Source organism: Strix aluco, chromosome 8 (assembly GCF_031877795.1).
Source record: "Strix aluco isolate bStrAlu1 chromosome 8, bStrAlu1.hap1, whole genome shotgun sequence".
Lineage (NCBI taxonomy): Eukaryota > Metazoa > Chordata > Aves > Strigiformes > Strigidae > Strix > Strix aluco.
In genome coordinates, this window is record NC_133938.1 from 14231987 (window position 1) to 14247272 (window position 15286).

The following is a 15286-nucleotide window of genomic DNA, read 5'->3' on the forward strand; positions in this document are numbered from 1 at the left end:
CTAACTTTCATTATATTTGGATTTTACAGCTGCAACATCAGTGGAGTCTTTCAGTCAGTCAAAGGCATTCAGCTGTCTCAGCAAGAGGGCACTAATGAACATGAACTGGACAGAAATGAAAGCTGCCCCTTTGAAATGGAAATAATAAGAGCCATGTCTCACCCATGCCCTGTGCAGAGCAGTGAAAGCAATGTGCCTGGGTGTTGCTAGTGATGGTTTTCCCCTCTGGCTGAGCCTGGACCCTAGCCTGGTCTGCGTTACTGGTAGGGTGATGGTGAGCGAATCCCCTGGCTGTGCTCTGACATTGTGGGGCATTTTTACCTTTCTTTCCTTGTGTCTGGGGCAGTACGTGAGCTAGGAGTTTCTTTAGGACTTCTGGGATCAAGCCATCACATGCAACATTTTGCTGTTGGGACCTCTGTTGTCCATGAACACCACAGATAGTGGAAAGTGCTAACCAAGGCGCTTCTGCTAGGGAAAGGCACACGTGTATGGTTTTAGCATGGGTAGAATACCTTTTTCCAGGCATGACAATTTAGCAGAAAGAGATGCGTAGCTGTTCTGGTGGCTCCCTTTAATTGGGGAACTGGAAGTACCTTCTCGTTGGTGCAGGATCCGAAGTGGGGCTTCATCAGGGAGAGGCCTGACCTGACACACTTACTGTTTTTTAATGCTGTACATTATGTAGTATTATTATATATCATCACTGTAGAATAAACTAATTTAGGACTGCTGAACAGTCACTGCCTTCAAGTTTTTTCCAGTGACTTTAACAGTCTGTAAATTGTTTCTGGGAGAAGGCATTTGCCTTTATGAGCTGCTTGTATTTTTTGTACTGTACATCCCAGCTTGATCATTGTTAATTAGTGTCATGCTTCTGTGTAGATGACTGTGTTTTACTGCCAGCAGAATTACTTCTCTTACTAATGGCTCTTTGCTGTTACTAAATTCCTGTTCTAGTAGTTGAGCATGAAAGTTCATTTTTCTTCTCTCACTACATCTCTTTGCTACCTTTGTCTTATCTGAAGTGGTTGACTCGCAAAAGTTTCTCTTTTGTAAACAGTGGATTAAAGAGAAAGGTGTTGTTTTAAAGATGACAGTCTGATCCTATGAAAGTCAATGGCAAATCTCCCATAAGCCACAGGGAAAAAAATACGTTAAAGAAAAGTGGAATGCAATGGTCTTCATCTCCCCTCTTGTCTGGGGCTACCCTTTTTTGCAGTGTAGCACTTCTGATGAGTTAGCAAAACACAGCTTTTGTACAGGGAATTTGTGAATGCTTTATTACAAATAAAAACATAGCACAAGAACTCATGTTACTGGCTTTAGTTTGAACATACTGTTGAATAGAGCACTGGCTAACTGCATATAGACCCAGTACACACAAAGGTTCTCAAATACAACATATAGACTAAATTAAGGTTGGGGAAGGGAAAGAGGTGGGTAATCCCCTTTTGTTCTCTGTAGGTGTATGGGGTTTGTGTGTGGTGAGGTTTTAGTAGCAGGGGAGGGGCTACAGAGGTGGTTCCTGTGAGAAGCTGCTAGAAGCTGCCCCAACTCTGACCTCTGCCCAAGGCCGAGCCAATTAGTGACAGCAGCTGCACCTCTGTAATAGCATGTTTGAGAAGGGGAAACTGAGAGGAGGAAGAGCTGTGAGAGAAATACCTATGCAAACACTGAGGTCAGTTGAAGAAAGAAGGAGCAGGAGGGGGAGGTGTGCCAGACATCCTGCAGCCCCTGGTGAGAGGGCAGGCTGTCCTCTGCCACCTATGGAGGTCACCAGTGGAGCAGAGATCTGCCTGCAGCCCACGGAGGAACCCACGCTGGAGCAGTTCATGAAGAGCTGCAGCCCATGGGAAGGACTCACGTCAGAGAAGTTCATGGAGGACTAGCTCCCATGGGAGGGACCCCACGCTGGGGCAGGGGAAGAGTGTGAGGAGTTCTCCGAGGAGGAGGAAGGAGCAGCAGAAACAACAGGTGATGAACTGACCGTAACCCCCATTCCCTGCACCCCTGGTGGGGAGGAGGTAGAGAAATTGGGAGCAAAGCTGAGCCCTGGAAGAAGGGAGGGGTGGGGGGAAGGAATCTGAAGATGTTGTGTTTCTCGCTGTCCTACTCTGATTTGATCGATAAATTGGTGGTGGTGTTCAAATTAAATTGATGTTCTTTCTTCCCAAGTCGAGTCTGCTTTTTGCCTGTGACCATAATTGATGAGTGAGCCCTCCTTGTCCTTGTCTCGATCCCCAAGCCTTTTGGTGTATTTTCTCTTCTTCATCCCATCGGGGGTGTGGAGGATTGCGAGGTGGGGTGAGGAGTGAGCAAGCAGCTGCATGGGGGTCGGTTGCCCTCTGGGCTTAACCCACAACATTAGGTTATCCTCAGGAGAGAGGCTTAGGGCCAGAGGCAAACATGGTACCACAGCGTACGCACCAGGCATCAGGGCTCAGCCCACTGAGCCCTGGTTTGAAGAAACTCATAATAATTTACTTCCTTAATTCCAGAAGGAAGTAAGTGCAGTACACAGATTAAAACTGGGTCTTTTCTAATTTCTAGTTGGTGTCAAGCTGCAACTTGAGAGAGACCGAGAGGAGTACTATACATTACTCATATTTCTGCTCTTGAAAGAAAAGCACTGAGAAATGTTATTCTGTAATTGTTCAGCTATTTAGTCTTCAATCATCTTTCTGATAGCTCAGTTTTTAGTAGAAAGAAAAGTATTTTCTTTAATGACAGTTTCCTGACAGCATTTGGGTTCTGCAGTACCTCGCCCAGGCTGAGGCTTCTCTTGGAAGAGCATGCTGGCTGCTATTGACTGTTACAGAAAACATATCATGGTTCACTGCATGGCTGATTCATGTACAAGGTGAAGAGATATTCTGCCGTTGCACAGGGTTTGAAGGTGCCACCTATTTCTGGTACCCTGGGGTGGGAGGGAATTGCCTTCCTGTATAGGCCTAGTGAAAGCTAGTAGATTGACACTCCCCTGGTTAAACACAGTCTAACTGTCTTGCTTGTACTTTATTTTAGCTTTATGATGTTATTGATCTTATATAGTTTTCTACATACTACTTTTTTGGAGTATTTGGAATGCTACCTGATGTATTACTGTTCCCTGAAGTTTTTTAAGGCATCATTTTCATAGATATACAATAGGAGATGGTAAACCATAAAAAAAAGTTCCTATTCATACTTTTAGCTCATGAAGCAACAGCACATCCATTGAAATTTAAATGAAAATGGGGACTGTGTCACACACTATAGCTCTCTGGAAAGCTACAGTGGGAGTCTAGCAGTCCAATTCATTCCTTTGTAGAATGTACTAAGGCTAATGGTCTTGCTGGGAGTAAAATGTATTTTTTTGCAGAACAGTTCCAAGAACAGACTTTGCTCTTTACCAGAAAACATAAAAGAAAACAAATGCTTACTGTGTCTTTAGTATGCTAAATATGAAATTCTTTGCACAATGGAATGTTAGCAGTAGCTGTAATCATGTTTTTCTTTCATCACCTAGTGAACATAATTTTAAGAGAGGACTGCTGTAATTATATTTCAGATAAAAGGAAGCAGAATTTCTGGATAATATTATAGTTGGTCTGATTGTTGTGTTGATAGGGAAAAATAAAGAGAGAGACCACATGAATACTTATTTAATGAACAACATATTTATTAAGCAGTGCAGACTGTACATAATGCATTTGACTTTGGATGCAATGCAGTAGGCTTATTTTCTTCAAGCACGTTTCTTAATATTTTACTACAGCTATTACGTTCCCTTCTTATCTGTCCAGCTATTCAATTATTCATATAGTATGTCTATAGCACAACACTAAAGCGTTTAGCTTAACTACAGTCACCAGTGCAGGTACAATCAATGTCAGCATCCACAGACTCCACAACATCCTCAGATGCAGATTTCTTATCGCTGCTTCTCTGCCATTCCAGCAGGCTTACAGCAGTATCTGTCAGAAGAGCAAAGCCATTGTTAACTAACATGAAGCAAATTAACACATTTCAAGGAAATACTGTTTTGATGGCTGCCAACTCCCTCATCAAGTAAAGAATAAAATCCTGCCCCCACAACTGACATCTAACTGACTCATTGACTTAGAGCAGGATTTTCATCCATGATATAATTACTATAATACTTCCCTAAAAGCAAAATGAATAACATTTCATGAAGCACAAAGACAACAGGCAGGAGGCTGTAAAAGTACTGAAAGTAGCCACCGTCAATGTAAGACCACCACGTACCAATACACATCAGCAATCCCTTTTTATGTTAGTGCTGCATATCACTGCGTATTTCAGCTGACTATTTGTCGAAGTTCATTCTGAAGGATAAGCCCTTTGGAGAATTTTCAGAGGTTCATAAACTTCTAATTAAAGTTTCCCATATATTGTGAAATCTGGCAGAGCATTGTCAGTTGCAGTATTAACCTTACCACACTGCTTTATCAACAGCAGCTTGAATAAGCCATATCCCTTAATGCTGAAATAATCTAAATGGAATAATGATATTCATCCTCCCAATAAATATTCTTAGCTAGTTGGAGGTTTATCATTGCATCTGGAACAATATTAGGACATTCATTTAGATTAAGTTTGTATAATGAGAATGGGTAAAGCTTTCATAATTTTACCTCCATTTGTTTTATCCCTTAGTTGGACAATACATATATAACATGCCATCTCTCATCACAGAGAAACCTGGAGACCGCTGTATGAGTTCAGGTTATATCAGTCGCTTATCTCCTGAAATGCTAGCACTCTCCCTTGGCTAAATTACTGTACAACCTGAGCGCAGGTTTTGCATAATATACTGGATAATAAATATTTCCTAGAAAGTTGCTGGAGATGCTTTTTAAAAATATATAATATTTTCAAGCTGTGAAATGAGAAATGCTACAAAATGTCTGAGTTCTGTTTTTTATGTACATTAATTCTTGTTATGTTTCTTACTCTTGGGCACAGTGTGGGTCTGATCACATTCACATCCATGTAGGAAATAGTTTCCTCAGCAAACTGGATCATGGCTGAGTAACTACAGTCCCTGTGGGTAGGGCTTGTGGCATGTTTGAAATGTAAACCAATATGTGGACTTAAACTTGGAGCAATGTCTGCCTCAGTCAAGATCCTAAGACTACAGTCTCACTGATTTGAGCACAACAGGGGAAATTCTGCATCCCTGTACTTCATTTTATCCTTGCTCCACTGGTGACAGTGATGGAGTCCCTTCTTTTGAAACAGCAGACTATCAGGTCTGAGTTTTCATATAAAGAGATGAGAAAATGTCTTTGTCCAGTGTATGCAAATACATGTTCTCAGCTTGAGAAAGATGAGGATTTTGCTTCTGCTGCTTCTCCAAGTCATCAAACAAAGAAAGAAAAAGAACTATTTTTAAGGGCTTGCCTTGTATTCCTATTGATCCTTAATGTGAAGATAAAGCAATCATATTGCTAAAAATTGCAAATGGCATCTTTTTCCTTCCTCGTCCTCCTCCCCTTTCTCCTCCTTCTTGTCAGGATAAATAAATAAAAATGCCCTTGATTAGGAGTGCTGCTAGCAGACTTCCCCGTCTCTGGTTCAGTAAATGAACCAGGAAAGCCTGAAGATGCTGTAAAAGCAGCAATGGCTGCGACAACTAATATATCTTTTTTCTTTCTTTCTGATTTTCCTCTTTTCTCACACATTTTTGTGGGAGAATGAGACAGCTTTATTATAGCCTAATATTCTGAGGCAGTGAGTGGCCTGGGGTGATGACATTTCAGAGATACAGATTGGACACACAAAAGAAATCTGTGAAACATGGATATGACAAGATTTTGGAAGGTTTTTTGTTGAGGGTGGGTTTTTCTTTTCATAAAATGATGCATCTATTCACATCTCAGGGAGCTGTCAGAAAACTATTATCACTCTCTCTGTGCTACTTGTTGAATAGACTGTTGGAGATGGTTGACTATTATAGAAAGATACTCATTGCTTTCATGGGCTGATTCAGCACGTTGCCGATATTAGTAACACAAGCAAAGTGCAAAGTTCTACAGAGATGTTGTTTAAAATCAGACATAAAATACTCTGTTCCTCCCCAGTATTACTCAACACAGGGGTCCATTGGCTTCAGTGAAACTCACAGGATTTTCCCAGCTATCCCAGTGGATTTGGCCAACAATGGTTAACACACAGAACAGATCACTTCTGTAGATACTCCCTAATGGTAGGTAATTCATTACAAGATTTGGGAAGGGATGCACCAGAAATATCTGTAGGTGCCAGGCTGGATTCTCCTCTCATGCTTATATAACTTCAGTGTGGACCTGTATTAGATAATGCATCACATCCATGACAAATTGGTATAAGTGAAAGGAGAAAAAGGACCAGTATTTTTAAAAATCTGGGGCACGAGTGTGTGTGTATAAAATACCTTCAAAAACAAACCATTTTTTGGAACAATCTAGAGAACATTTCATCAATGTGTTTTTTGCTGATGTATTGCACAGTGGCATAGCATGGCAGCCTAAACACAGCAGTCATGTCACACTATTTGACTGACTTTCAATTGCCTTACTTGCCCTGGTCTACACAAAATTGCAGGCTGTACTGTGCATAAAAGGACTCAGTGTTGCTTATCTCAACTTTATGGAGATCCTGAAAATGTGAAAAAAAAATTATCGATCATTGCTGTCCCTTTTACCACCTCAAATGTTTTTCTCAGATGATGCTACCTGCCATCATCTAAACAAGCTTTTAGCTGGCCAGTACTGTCAGTGGTTATAGCAAACACTAATGGGATTAAAAACAGCAGCTCAGAGAGGAGCCAGAGCAATACAGGTCTGTACGTGGTTGTGCTGTGTTTTGTTCTTTTGAGTGCTCCAGCAGAGCTCCTACAGTACGTGACAGAGAGAGAAAAATATCATACCTTTTGGGAAACAGTGGAAGCCAACCTTAACTGAAGCTTTTTCGATTGGAGTACAGTCTTTCATACATTTCAGTACTGGGTCAACAGAGTAGCACGTAGATTCCTCTCCATCAATAGTAGGATTTCGATTCAGCTTCACATAACTGCGCTGCAGCTTGCACCCTAAGAGGAAAAGGAAAAGTAGTTAAAATTATAGAAATAAATCCCAATCGATCCTTGTAATAATAAAGGTCCATATTTTCTCTTCAGCTTTTATTAAAACACAGGTGCCTGACAAACCATTTTCACAGTAGCGAGGTTATCGAGATAGGATGATAATAAGTTGGGGGATAGAGGAAAGAGTCTGAAAGGGGAGCTATTTTTAAAATCTAATTGCACAATATAATCCAAATGGAATCATGTATACCCAGTTTTTTAGAACTACATAATACACAGAAAATAACCTCTCATGTCTGAAAGCTATTAAGAATAGATACTGCAAGCACAATGGCTACTTCATTGCATTAGGAAAAATGTCAACTGTAGTGAATGGATTAAAAAAAAAGGCAGCATTTATATAATAACATCAAGGATAATTTTTGTATTGGATGATTTTTATAATGCTGCAATTATCTCACTAGAAAGGTATAATGTAACTTAACAGGATCCCAGCTATGACTCCGTTTCCTGACACACAGATAAGCACAATTCTGCTGCCACTGAAGTCAAGGAGAAAACAACCATTAACTTCAATAAAGTTATCTCAGGTCCAAGGTAAATGGAGACCTACAGAACACAACTGTATTGATGTTATGGGACATCATCATTATTTTTCCAGATACATGTGAGAGGATGCTCTTTTACTTTAGGAGTATTTCTAAATATTTCCCTGAGATTGCACCATCAGATGGTGCAAAACAAAAATAAAATTTTGTGCACTCTGAAAATTTACATAAACTTAAGATCTGACTGATAGTCTGCAACTTCTTTGATTAAATTAAGTCTGCAGACAACAGCTGAAACTGCTTTCATTCAGTGGTCAAAATCACACTCATTTCAGTGGGAGCAAGATTAGGCCTGATTTTGACTCTCCAAGAAAAAAGCTACTCAGTGTAAGAAATTATAGTAGAATCAATTACTGAACTGCACATAAGACAAAGACTTTTGCTATAGTATATAGTGTCATTATTCGCAGGCAGTGTTTTAAACAGTCAGTGGTTAATGAAGTTAAAATGGATATATATTGCCATTATCTTTTCTAAGTAAAAGTTATCTGCTGCTTTAAATTTTTTTTTTTCTAGCTATTGGCAGAGGAAAAGTGAAATCGTATTCTCCCCAAGCATAAAGTGTTTTCAGATCTACTCACCACCAGAGCAAGTTTCTTCTAGCAATACCCATGAATGAACAAAAGCAGAACAGCTGTGTGCCAGCTTATGATTTGGCATTAGGAGTTCATTGTGCTTTTCTCTGTCATTATTTCCACAAACTCCACAGGTCTTTCCTCTCAACCATGAAGCAACGGTAACCTATAAAATAGCACAGCTTTGTAGTGAATACTGAAGTGTTGGTCTGTTACATTGCCAAGGTACAAAACAGAAAGAAAGTAGTAACCTTGAAAGCCCAATACCTTAAGGATCACGCCGTCAAAAGTCACATTCTTCAGTCCGTGCGTTGGAACTTCCACAATAACTGTTGTTCCATTTCTATAAATTTTAACACTGTCTGTAAAAAGATAGTGAATCATAAGGTGATCTACTTAATTTCAAATTAATGGAGAAACTGAGTAGCATAAAATAGACCATAATGTATTTTCCATCACGATAATTTTGCTGCTACAGTTGGATTTTTTTTTTTGGTGGAGAGAGAAAGCAAAAATAGAAGAAATTATCTCTTTATCTGTAAAAATTTTGGTACTGGTGTTTCCTATAGTTGGAACTGACTTTTGTATTGAGTCTGCTAAGTCTTGAAATGATAATGATATTGGTGGTCCTCCAGCTAAATATCTGAACCAAAGCATCTAACTGTGACTACAAGAACTTTTTTTCTAAACAATCACCAACCTGGACATACAATTTATGCTGGAGGAAAGTAAGAGTGTATATACTGTAGGAAACAGGGATGTAAGTCAATACAAATCTTAAGAAAGTAAAGTCTCTATTTATTTATTTTTTTTTAATTAATCCCACTTGTGGTTTTTTTACATTGGGATTTTTCTGTGGAGTTTGTAAAAACTTCTTGATATTTAGTTTCCAGGTCAGTCCTGGAAGAGTGGGTATCACAGCTTACCTTTTGCATACTCAGAAACTCCATTGTGTGATAGAACTGGTTCTTCATTGCATGCCACAAGGAGAGATGAATTTGCGGCAGGACAGATTGTGATGTTCCTTCAGAAAAAGGAAAATATGAAGAAAATAGTGGTTAATTTCAAATGTGCAAAGTAGAGATATTTGTGACCAAAGCTAGCAGAGAACCAACTTGAATATCTGAATTTTGAATGAATGAATGAGCTGTTTTCTTTCCAAAGTACAAACTTCATTGGGACTTTGGGTTTTGAGATTCAAACTTTAAAGAAAAGAGAGCATGGGGACTTAATAAGCACATTATCAGATAACAGTGGCTGTGAAATTGAAGACAAGAGCAATTAAACCATAGAGTTTCAGATGAGGATTCCTTCTGGAAATCCTGTCTTTCCCCTACTATCTGATTGCAAACCAGTTTCACCTAGGAGCTAGACATCTCCCATCCCCAGACTAACTCCCTGAAACTTTATACCTAATTCCTGAGCCCTCAGGATAAACCACACTTACACTGAGGTTGTATTTATGTGAACCTCTCTTGAGAAAGACTGAGGATCAACCTTTCTTGTAGTAATGATGAATTTTGGGTGTTCAGTACAGTCTTGGACCACTATCAGGTTGCAGCTTTTATTGAAAGAATATGTATGGCTCACGTGATCGAATGTTTTGAAATCTCCCTCGCTGACTTCACATGTGGCTGCAAAACAAAACCAGAAAAGAAATGGCAGATGTGACAATGGCATATGTGTTTCTGCAAAGTATTGAAAGCCACCTCTATGAGACTGAACTACCCAGTGAACAGGAAGAAAACTTCATTATCTCCTTGGCAGAAGCATTCAACGCTGCCAGAGTCTGTAAGGACAGGATAGCACTACAGAATAACTACCAGATATAGCCTATACTAGTATTGATTTTGATTACATGCTAAACACAGAACTCAAGCTAACAGGGTCTAAAATGTACCAAATTATTGAGAAACTAAAAATAGCAACTAACCATGATAAAAAGTAGTTCGCATTTCCCACAGAAGTGCTAGGCACCAACCAAGACTCACATGACTCCTTTTTGAAGAAAATAAACAGGGCAGAAAATACATGATCTATCTTGTACCCATCATCTGATGCCTCTCAATGCAGAGATGGCACCTTCTTAGAAGGCGCAAAGGACAACCTTTAGTCCTTGCAGACAGGAGGGATTCCTGAACTCTGAATTTTTACATCAGTCTGATGTCTCTTCATTCACCTGCCAACAAACATGCTTTTAAGTGAAGGAATGAGCTGTTGAGAAAGCAGGGTTAGAGATGCTATGCTTCCCTAGAAGACCACTACAAGGAAGGGCAAGGCCCAGTCATGGCAGAGGACAGATCTACAAGCATTGATTATTCATGAGACAAGCATATAAGTAATATTTACATTGATCTTCTTGTGCTATTTGCGAAGCTATTTCAGGAAATAAATTCCAGGCAGTGATATCTCTAGTCTTGTAAGTTGGAGATGGGCCTAAGGGCAGAGTGAATGGCATTCGGAGTGCCTGATAGTAAAGTGTTATCTGAAAAAGCAGAAATGAAAATACATTATGATAAATTGAACCATATTGCTCAAGATATGACTGCAAACAAAAAAAGACTCCTATCTTGAAAAACAAATCTTGAAGGTGCATTTATACAATTGCAGTTGTGTTAGTCTCTCCAGGATGTACCCAAACCTTAAGCTTTTGTGAGGAATAATTGTCTTCTCTTCTAGTCATACTTCTTGCCTTTTTGAGACATTGCTAAGGATATTGGAAAGTAATCGACATATATGAAGTTTAAGTGATAATTAAGCAACTTCTTAAAAAATAGGGTAACAAGTTAAATAACTGACTAAGTTGATGGATGTGTCTGGAAAAGTGAACAGCATCCATTACAGGCTGAAAACTGGCATGATGAGCATTGGGGTAAGATCCCTCACTGTAGCTACAAATTACATTTACCAAGAGAATCAAATTAATGCCTAGTGTGCCTACTTCTTCATTATCATATATTAAAGAGCCTGCAATACTGAAGCACCATGGAAGGTTAAAGACACACTAATTTCTCTGTGTATGAATGGCTAGCTGTTATTAATTTGCCAGAGATCCATAGGGGAAATTTTTCAAAGCGGTGCATAGGGATTTGGTGGACAAGGACCAATTAATCAGTGGGATTCTGCAGATCCAGCCTGTGCAAGCTGTTCTGAGAGTGTAACTAACTGCTCCAGCTTGGTTAAGGCAGAGTTGTTTTTGTGGCTGTCATAACTTGCTCTGCCCTGCCCCATCAAGCATGGTTACTGCAGATGTGGGACCTGGGTGACAACAAAGATAGATGCCATACATGGTTGCAATGGAGTGCAAGGTGTTCTCAAGGCCTCCGTTATCTGAGACCCCTATATATCCTCCTGAACTAGTCACACTGGGTAACATGAATCAAGGTGTGAGTGCAGAGTAGTCATACTTGAGACAATTTGGGCCTAACTGCTGTTCTCAGCATGGAAATAAGGTATTTGACTAGAGTCTGATTTTCAACTTATTGCTACATTGCACCAAAGCAGCACAAAATCAAGAGTACTCTTGTATGTATTTCAAGTCCCATGTCATGTAGTCAGGTATATAGCAGCTTCTCTAAAAGGGAATGTTTTGCTTTTTATTCTTTACATTAGGTATCAAAATGTTATTAGTTGAAAATCTGTTCAAGGTAAGGAAAAGGAAAATAAAAATTGACACGTACCCCAGGAGCTTTAATTACTGTATCAATTGTTCGTGGAGAAGTTGCAGCTGCCCTTACTATAAATTCATGAGATGGATTTCTCTGATGTACTTCTGAGAAGCCCAACACGAGTGCTGCACCGGGAACGTATTGCATGAATCTAGAGATAAACAAGATGTGACAAACTCAGGTACATGAGCAAAAGCAGACAGGGGAGGATGAGGACTACTGGCAGTTCTGAAAAATAAGGGAAACAATGGAAGAATTGAAAAGTCAAAGAAATAATACTTTGGGTCAAATTAAATGGTTGATTTACCCAGAGGAAACACATTGGTTTTATTTTGCTCATTTTAAATGAGTATTTTTTGAGACTGAATAGAAGAACATTTCAAAACAAAAAAGACATTTTGAACTATCAAATTATTTAATATGGAAAATGAAATTAAGCATGTCAAGTTTTTAAATATTTGGGGGATATCTTTTAATATGAAACAAGTGAAGAAAGTAGAGCACATTCACAAAATACTTCTGCGCCACTGAACTTGTGTTTTCCATATAAAAAACCCCCAAACATGTTTGGATTGAAAAATTTCATCCAATTCTTTCAGTGCTTTTATAAAGTCCACTAGCATAATAAAGGCAAAATAACAATTTAGGAAAGAACGAATTACATACGCTGTACTTGTCTTTTTTATCCAGGATGGAAGATCTCCCCATTGCACCTTCAGCTGCACGGCTGGCTTCCTTGCCAGTTGGCCCGTGGTAGCCATGGCCGCTATCCTGTAGTCCTGGCACTCTTTGCCCCACCTCAGTCTGGCCTTTACAAACAAGGAAACAGTCACCCAAATTTCAGAAAAGAATCACAGAACCACCCTTGACTATTTCAAAATGCAAGTTTTTCTTCTTTGCTGAAACTTCACATTGATCCTTAATGTTTCCAAGTCTTTCTTTTGCTCTAAATAGGCTCACAGAGAAATTTTGACTACATCTGGAAAAATCTGAGGCATAGTAGAAAAAAAGTTTGCTAGGCTGTGCAGAACTACATGTACATGTCTTTGAGACATCTTCATATATCAAAGCAGCCCCTGAAACATTAGGTTTGTCATAATTTCCTGAGATTTCTTTAGACTTGGTAACTTCATAATCAATAGATTATGAGGAAGACTGTACTATAATTTCTATTAGTCTTCCCCAATACCTCTTGATTTGAACCCCACCCCACTTTTTTTCTATACTGAAATATCATGCTGAATTTGTTAAGCACAACTGCGAAAAGCAGAGTTTTGTAAATTGTTACACAAAGGTCTCTTGCATTAAAAGGCACGTGGGAAGCACAGCACAGGGAGACACAAAAAAGGAAAGACCTGTTTCTTTATTTATGATGCTTTCTCAGGCATCAACCCATTACCCAACTTTACTTTTTCCATCTTTTCATATAAATCCTAAGAATTACAACATTTCAAATGCATTTGAGTTATGAGTCTTGTAAAATGAATTATACAGAGAAAACCAGCCAGATTCCCAGACAAGCAAACTCAGAGGAGAGCAAACAATAAATAAGTAGTAATGAAGCAGTCGATTTTTCAAACATTTTTTATACTTCTACTGGTCATATTTTGATGTATCTTGAAAGTCAATATATTTTTTTGCTAGATTTTGAAGCAGCTGATTTTTTTTTATTATTTTTTATTTTTAATTCAATAGAATGGTGAAAGATAGCAACATTTTCTGAAATTTCACAAACATTGTGAAGCATTTCAAAATATGTATGTTTTTCCTGTTTAGTTCTGCTAATCAGCAGGTGCTCTGTGCTTATTAAAAAAACTCTGGGCTTTTTAGATGTCTCTCTAGGTGAAGCTGCCTGTGGGCTTACCTGTGCTTTCAGAGGCAGTATTACAGCATCAGCACACACTTTCCAATTGGTTTCAGCCAGCTGAACCACAACTAGTTGCACATCAACTTTGGCAGCATCAGGACGAACATATGCTGTAGCTTGATAACCTTGATTTCTGTTGTCACTCCTTACTGCCTGTGCCACAATCGTAACGCCAGGTGGAATTACGTCTCCCAGGAAGTTGCGCTGAAAAACAACCCCCAACCATCTGTGTATTTCTGTGTATTCACTGGAGAGTCTGCAGTCCAGTTTATGTGTACTGATAGCAGGAAGCAGCCCACATCCTTTGTCAGTTTAGTTTGTGGTACATGTTTGTATATCCCCAATATTTAAGGATAAATTTGGTTGGAATCTTGATTATTTCATTACCACCAGGAATTTTCAAAGACGTGATTGTTTTGATGAGGGATCCAAGACTCTTCCAAACTATCTATGCATGTAGTAAGATTTTGTTCATTATTTCAATATTTCAAATAGCTGACTACAATATATACTAGATATCTTCATAGCATACACACATTCACAACATATTTTACTATAGTACAGCTCCTTCAAGCCAATTGATTATTTTGAAATCCTTAGCAGCACAGTTTCCATAGACATTGCCTGCATTTGCAGAGCTATTTGTTGTATTATTATGTAGGTACCTTTACTTAGTACAAATATAGAATACTAAGTGTGTAATAAATATAGAGATTATCTGTGCTTAATGGAACCTTACATTTAGCAATCAGTAATGACAATGGAGAGTCTGATTTTAGTTATACTCTGCATGCACTCATGACCTCAGGTCTACATCTAAACCTAATTACGTTTAAAAAAATCTTTAAATAAAACCCATTTATTTCCTCCCCATTTTTACCTTAATGCAGTTTATTTTGCATTTTGGGCTTTTATAGGAAAAATAAAATTCTTTCTCCTTTAACTTACACCCCATTCCCTTCAATTTTTATAATTTCCAAATCCAGGCTTTCACTTACTGCAAAAATCTTTACAAATGAAGGAAAATACACCCAAGAAACCAGCAAACAAACCCCTGAAGCCGAGGGAATTTGGAAACATATTTTCATGGGGGAAAATATCTCAACAGACTGTGACTTTCAATTTAAAAATTTGACTTGAGAGTACTTTCTGAGCTTAACCCCCTCAACCAGTTAGAGTGCCACCACAGCTACAGTTCCCGCTCTGCAGTCAGCAAAGCCCAGCTGATCACTTGTACCACACAGACAGTAGTACCTCATGTGTCAGGCTGGAACCATGGCTGTGGTGGCTGCTGACTCCTCTGCTTACGGGGCTCCTCCTTGAGTTGTGGCCAGCATTTTCTCCATGGTGGTGACTGCTGCTGCTGCTGCTTCTGCTGCTCGGGTGACTGCTTCTGCTGCTGCTGCCACCACTGCTGCTGTTGCGGTGGCTGCTTCCCAACTCAGAGGAAGATGATGATGAGCTGCTTGATATCTTATGATCTGGATGCTATGAAG

The 15286-nt window shown here is 39.1% G+C and overlaps 1 protein-coding gene across 1 annotated transcript in view; it reads right to left on the reverse strand.

Annotated features, from left to right (window-relative positions):
* Nucleotides 1–3840: 3840 nt before the first annotated feature.
* Nucleotides 3841–15286, reverse strand: part of LOC141926828 (vitellogenin-1-like) — a 42893-nt gene continuing 31447 nt past the window's right edge. Inside the window, exons 25-35 of the mRNA XM_074833238.1 lie at nucleotides 15045–15278; nucleotides 13788–13994; nucleotides 12590–12732; nucleotides 11936–12074; nucleotides 10605–10740; nucleotides 9703–9889; nucleotides 9182–9279; nucleotides 8523–8617; nucleotides 8262–8421; nucleotides 6917–7078; nucleotides 3841–3959 (exon numbers count right to left, since the gene is read on the reverse strand). Coding sequence (XP_074689339.1) covers nucleotides 3841–3959; nucleotides 6917–7078; nucleotides 8262–8421; nucleotides 8523–8617; nucleotides 9182–9279; nucleotides 9703–9889; nucleotides 10605–10740; nucleotides 11936–12074; nucleotides 12590–12732; nucleotides 13788–13994; nucleotides 15045–15278 — 1680 coding nt within the window. The remainder of the gene's footprint in view (nucleotides 3960–6916; nucleotides 7079–8261; nucleotides 8422–8522; nucleotides 8618–9181; nucleotides 9280–9702; nucleotides 9890–10604; nucleotides 10741–11935; nucleotides 12075–12589; nucleotides 12733–13787; nucleotides 13995–15044; nucleotides 15279–15286) is intronic.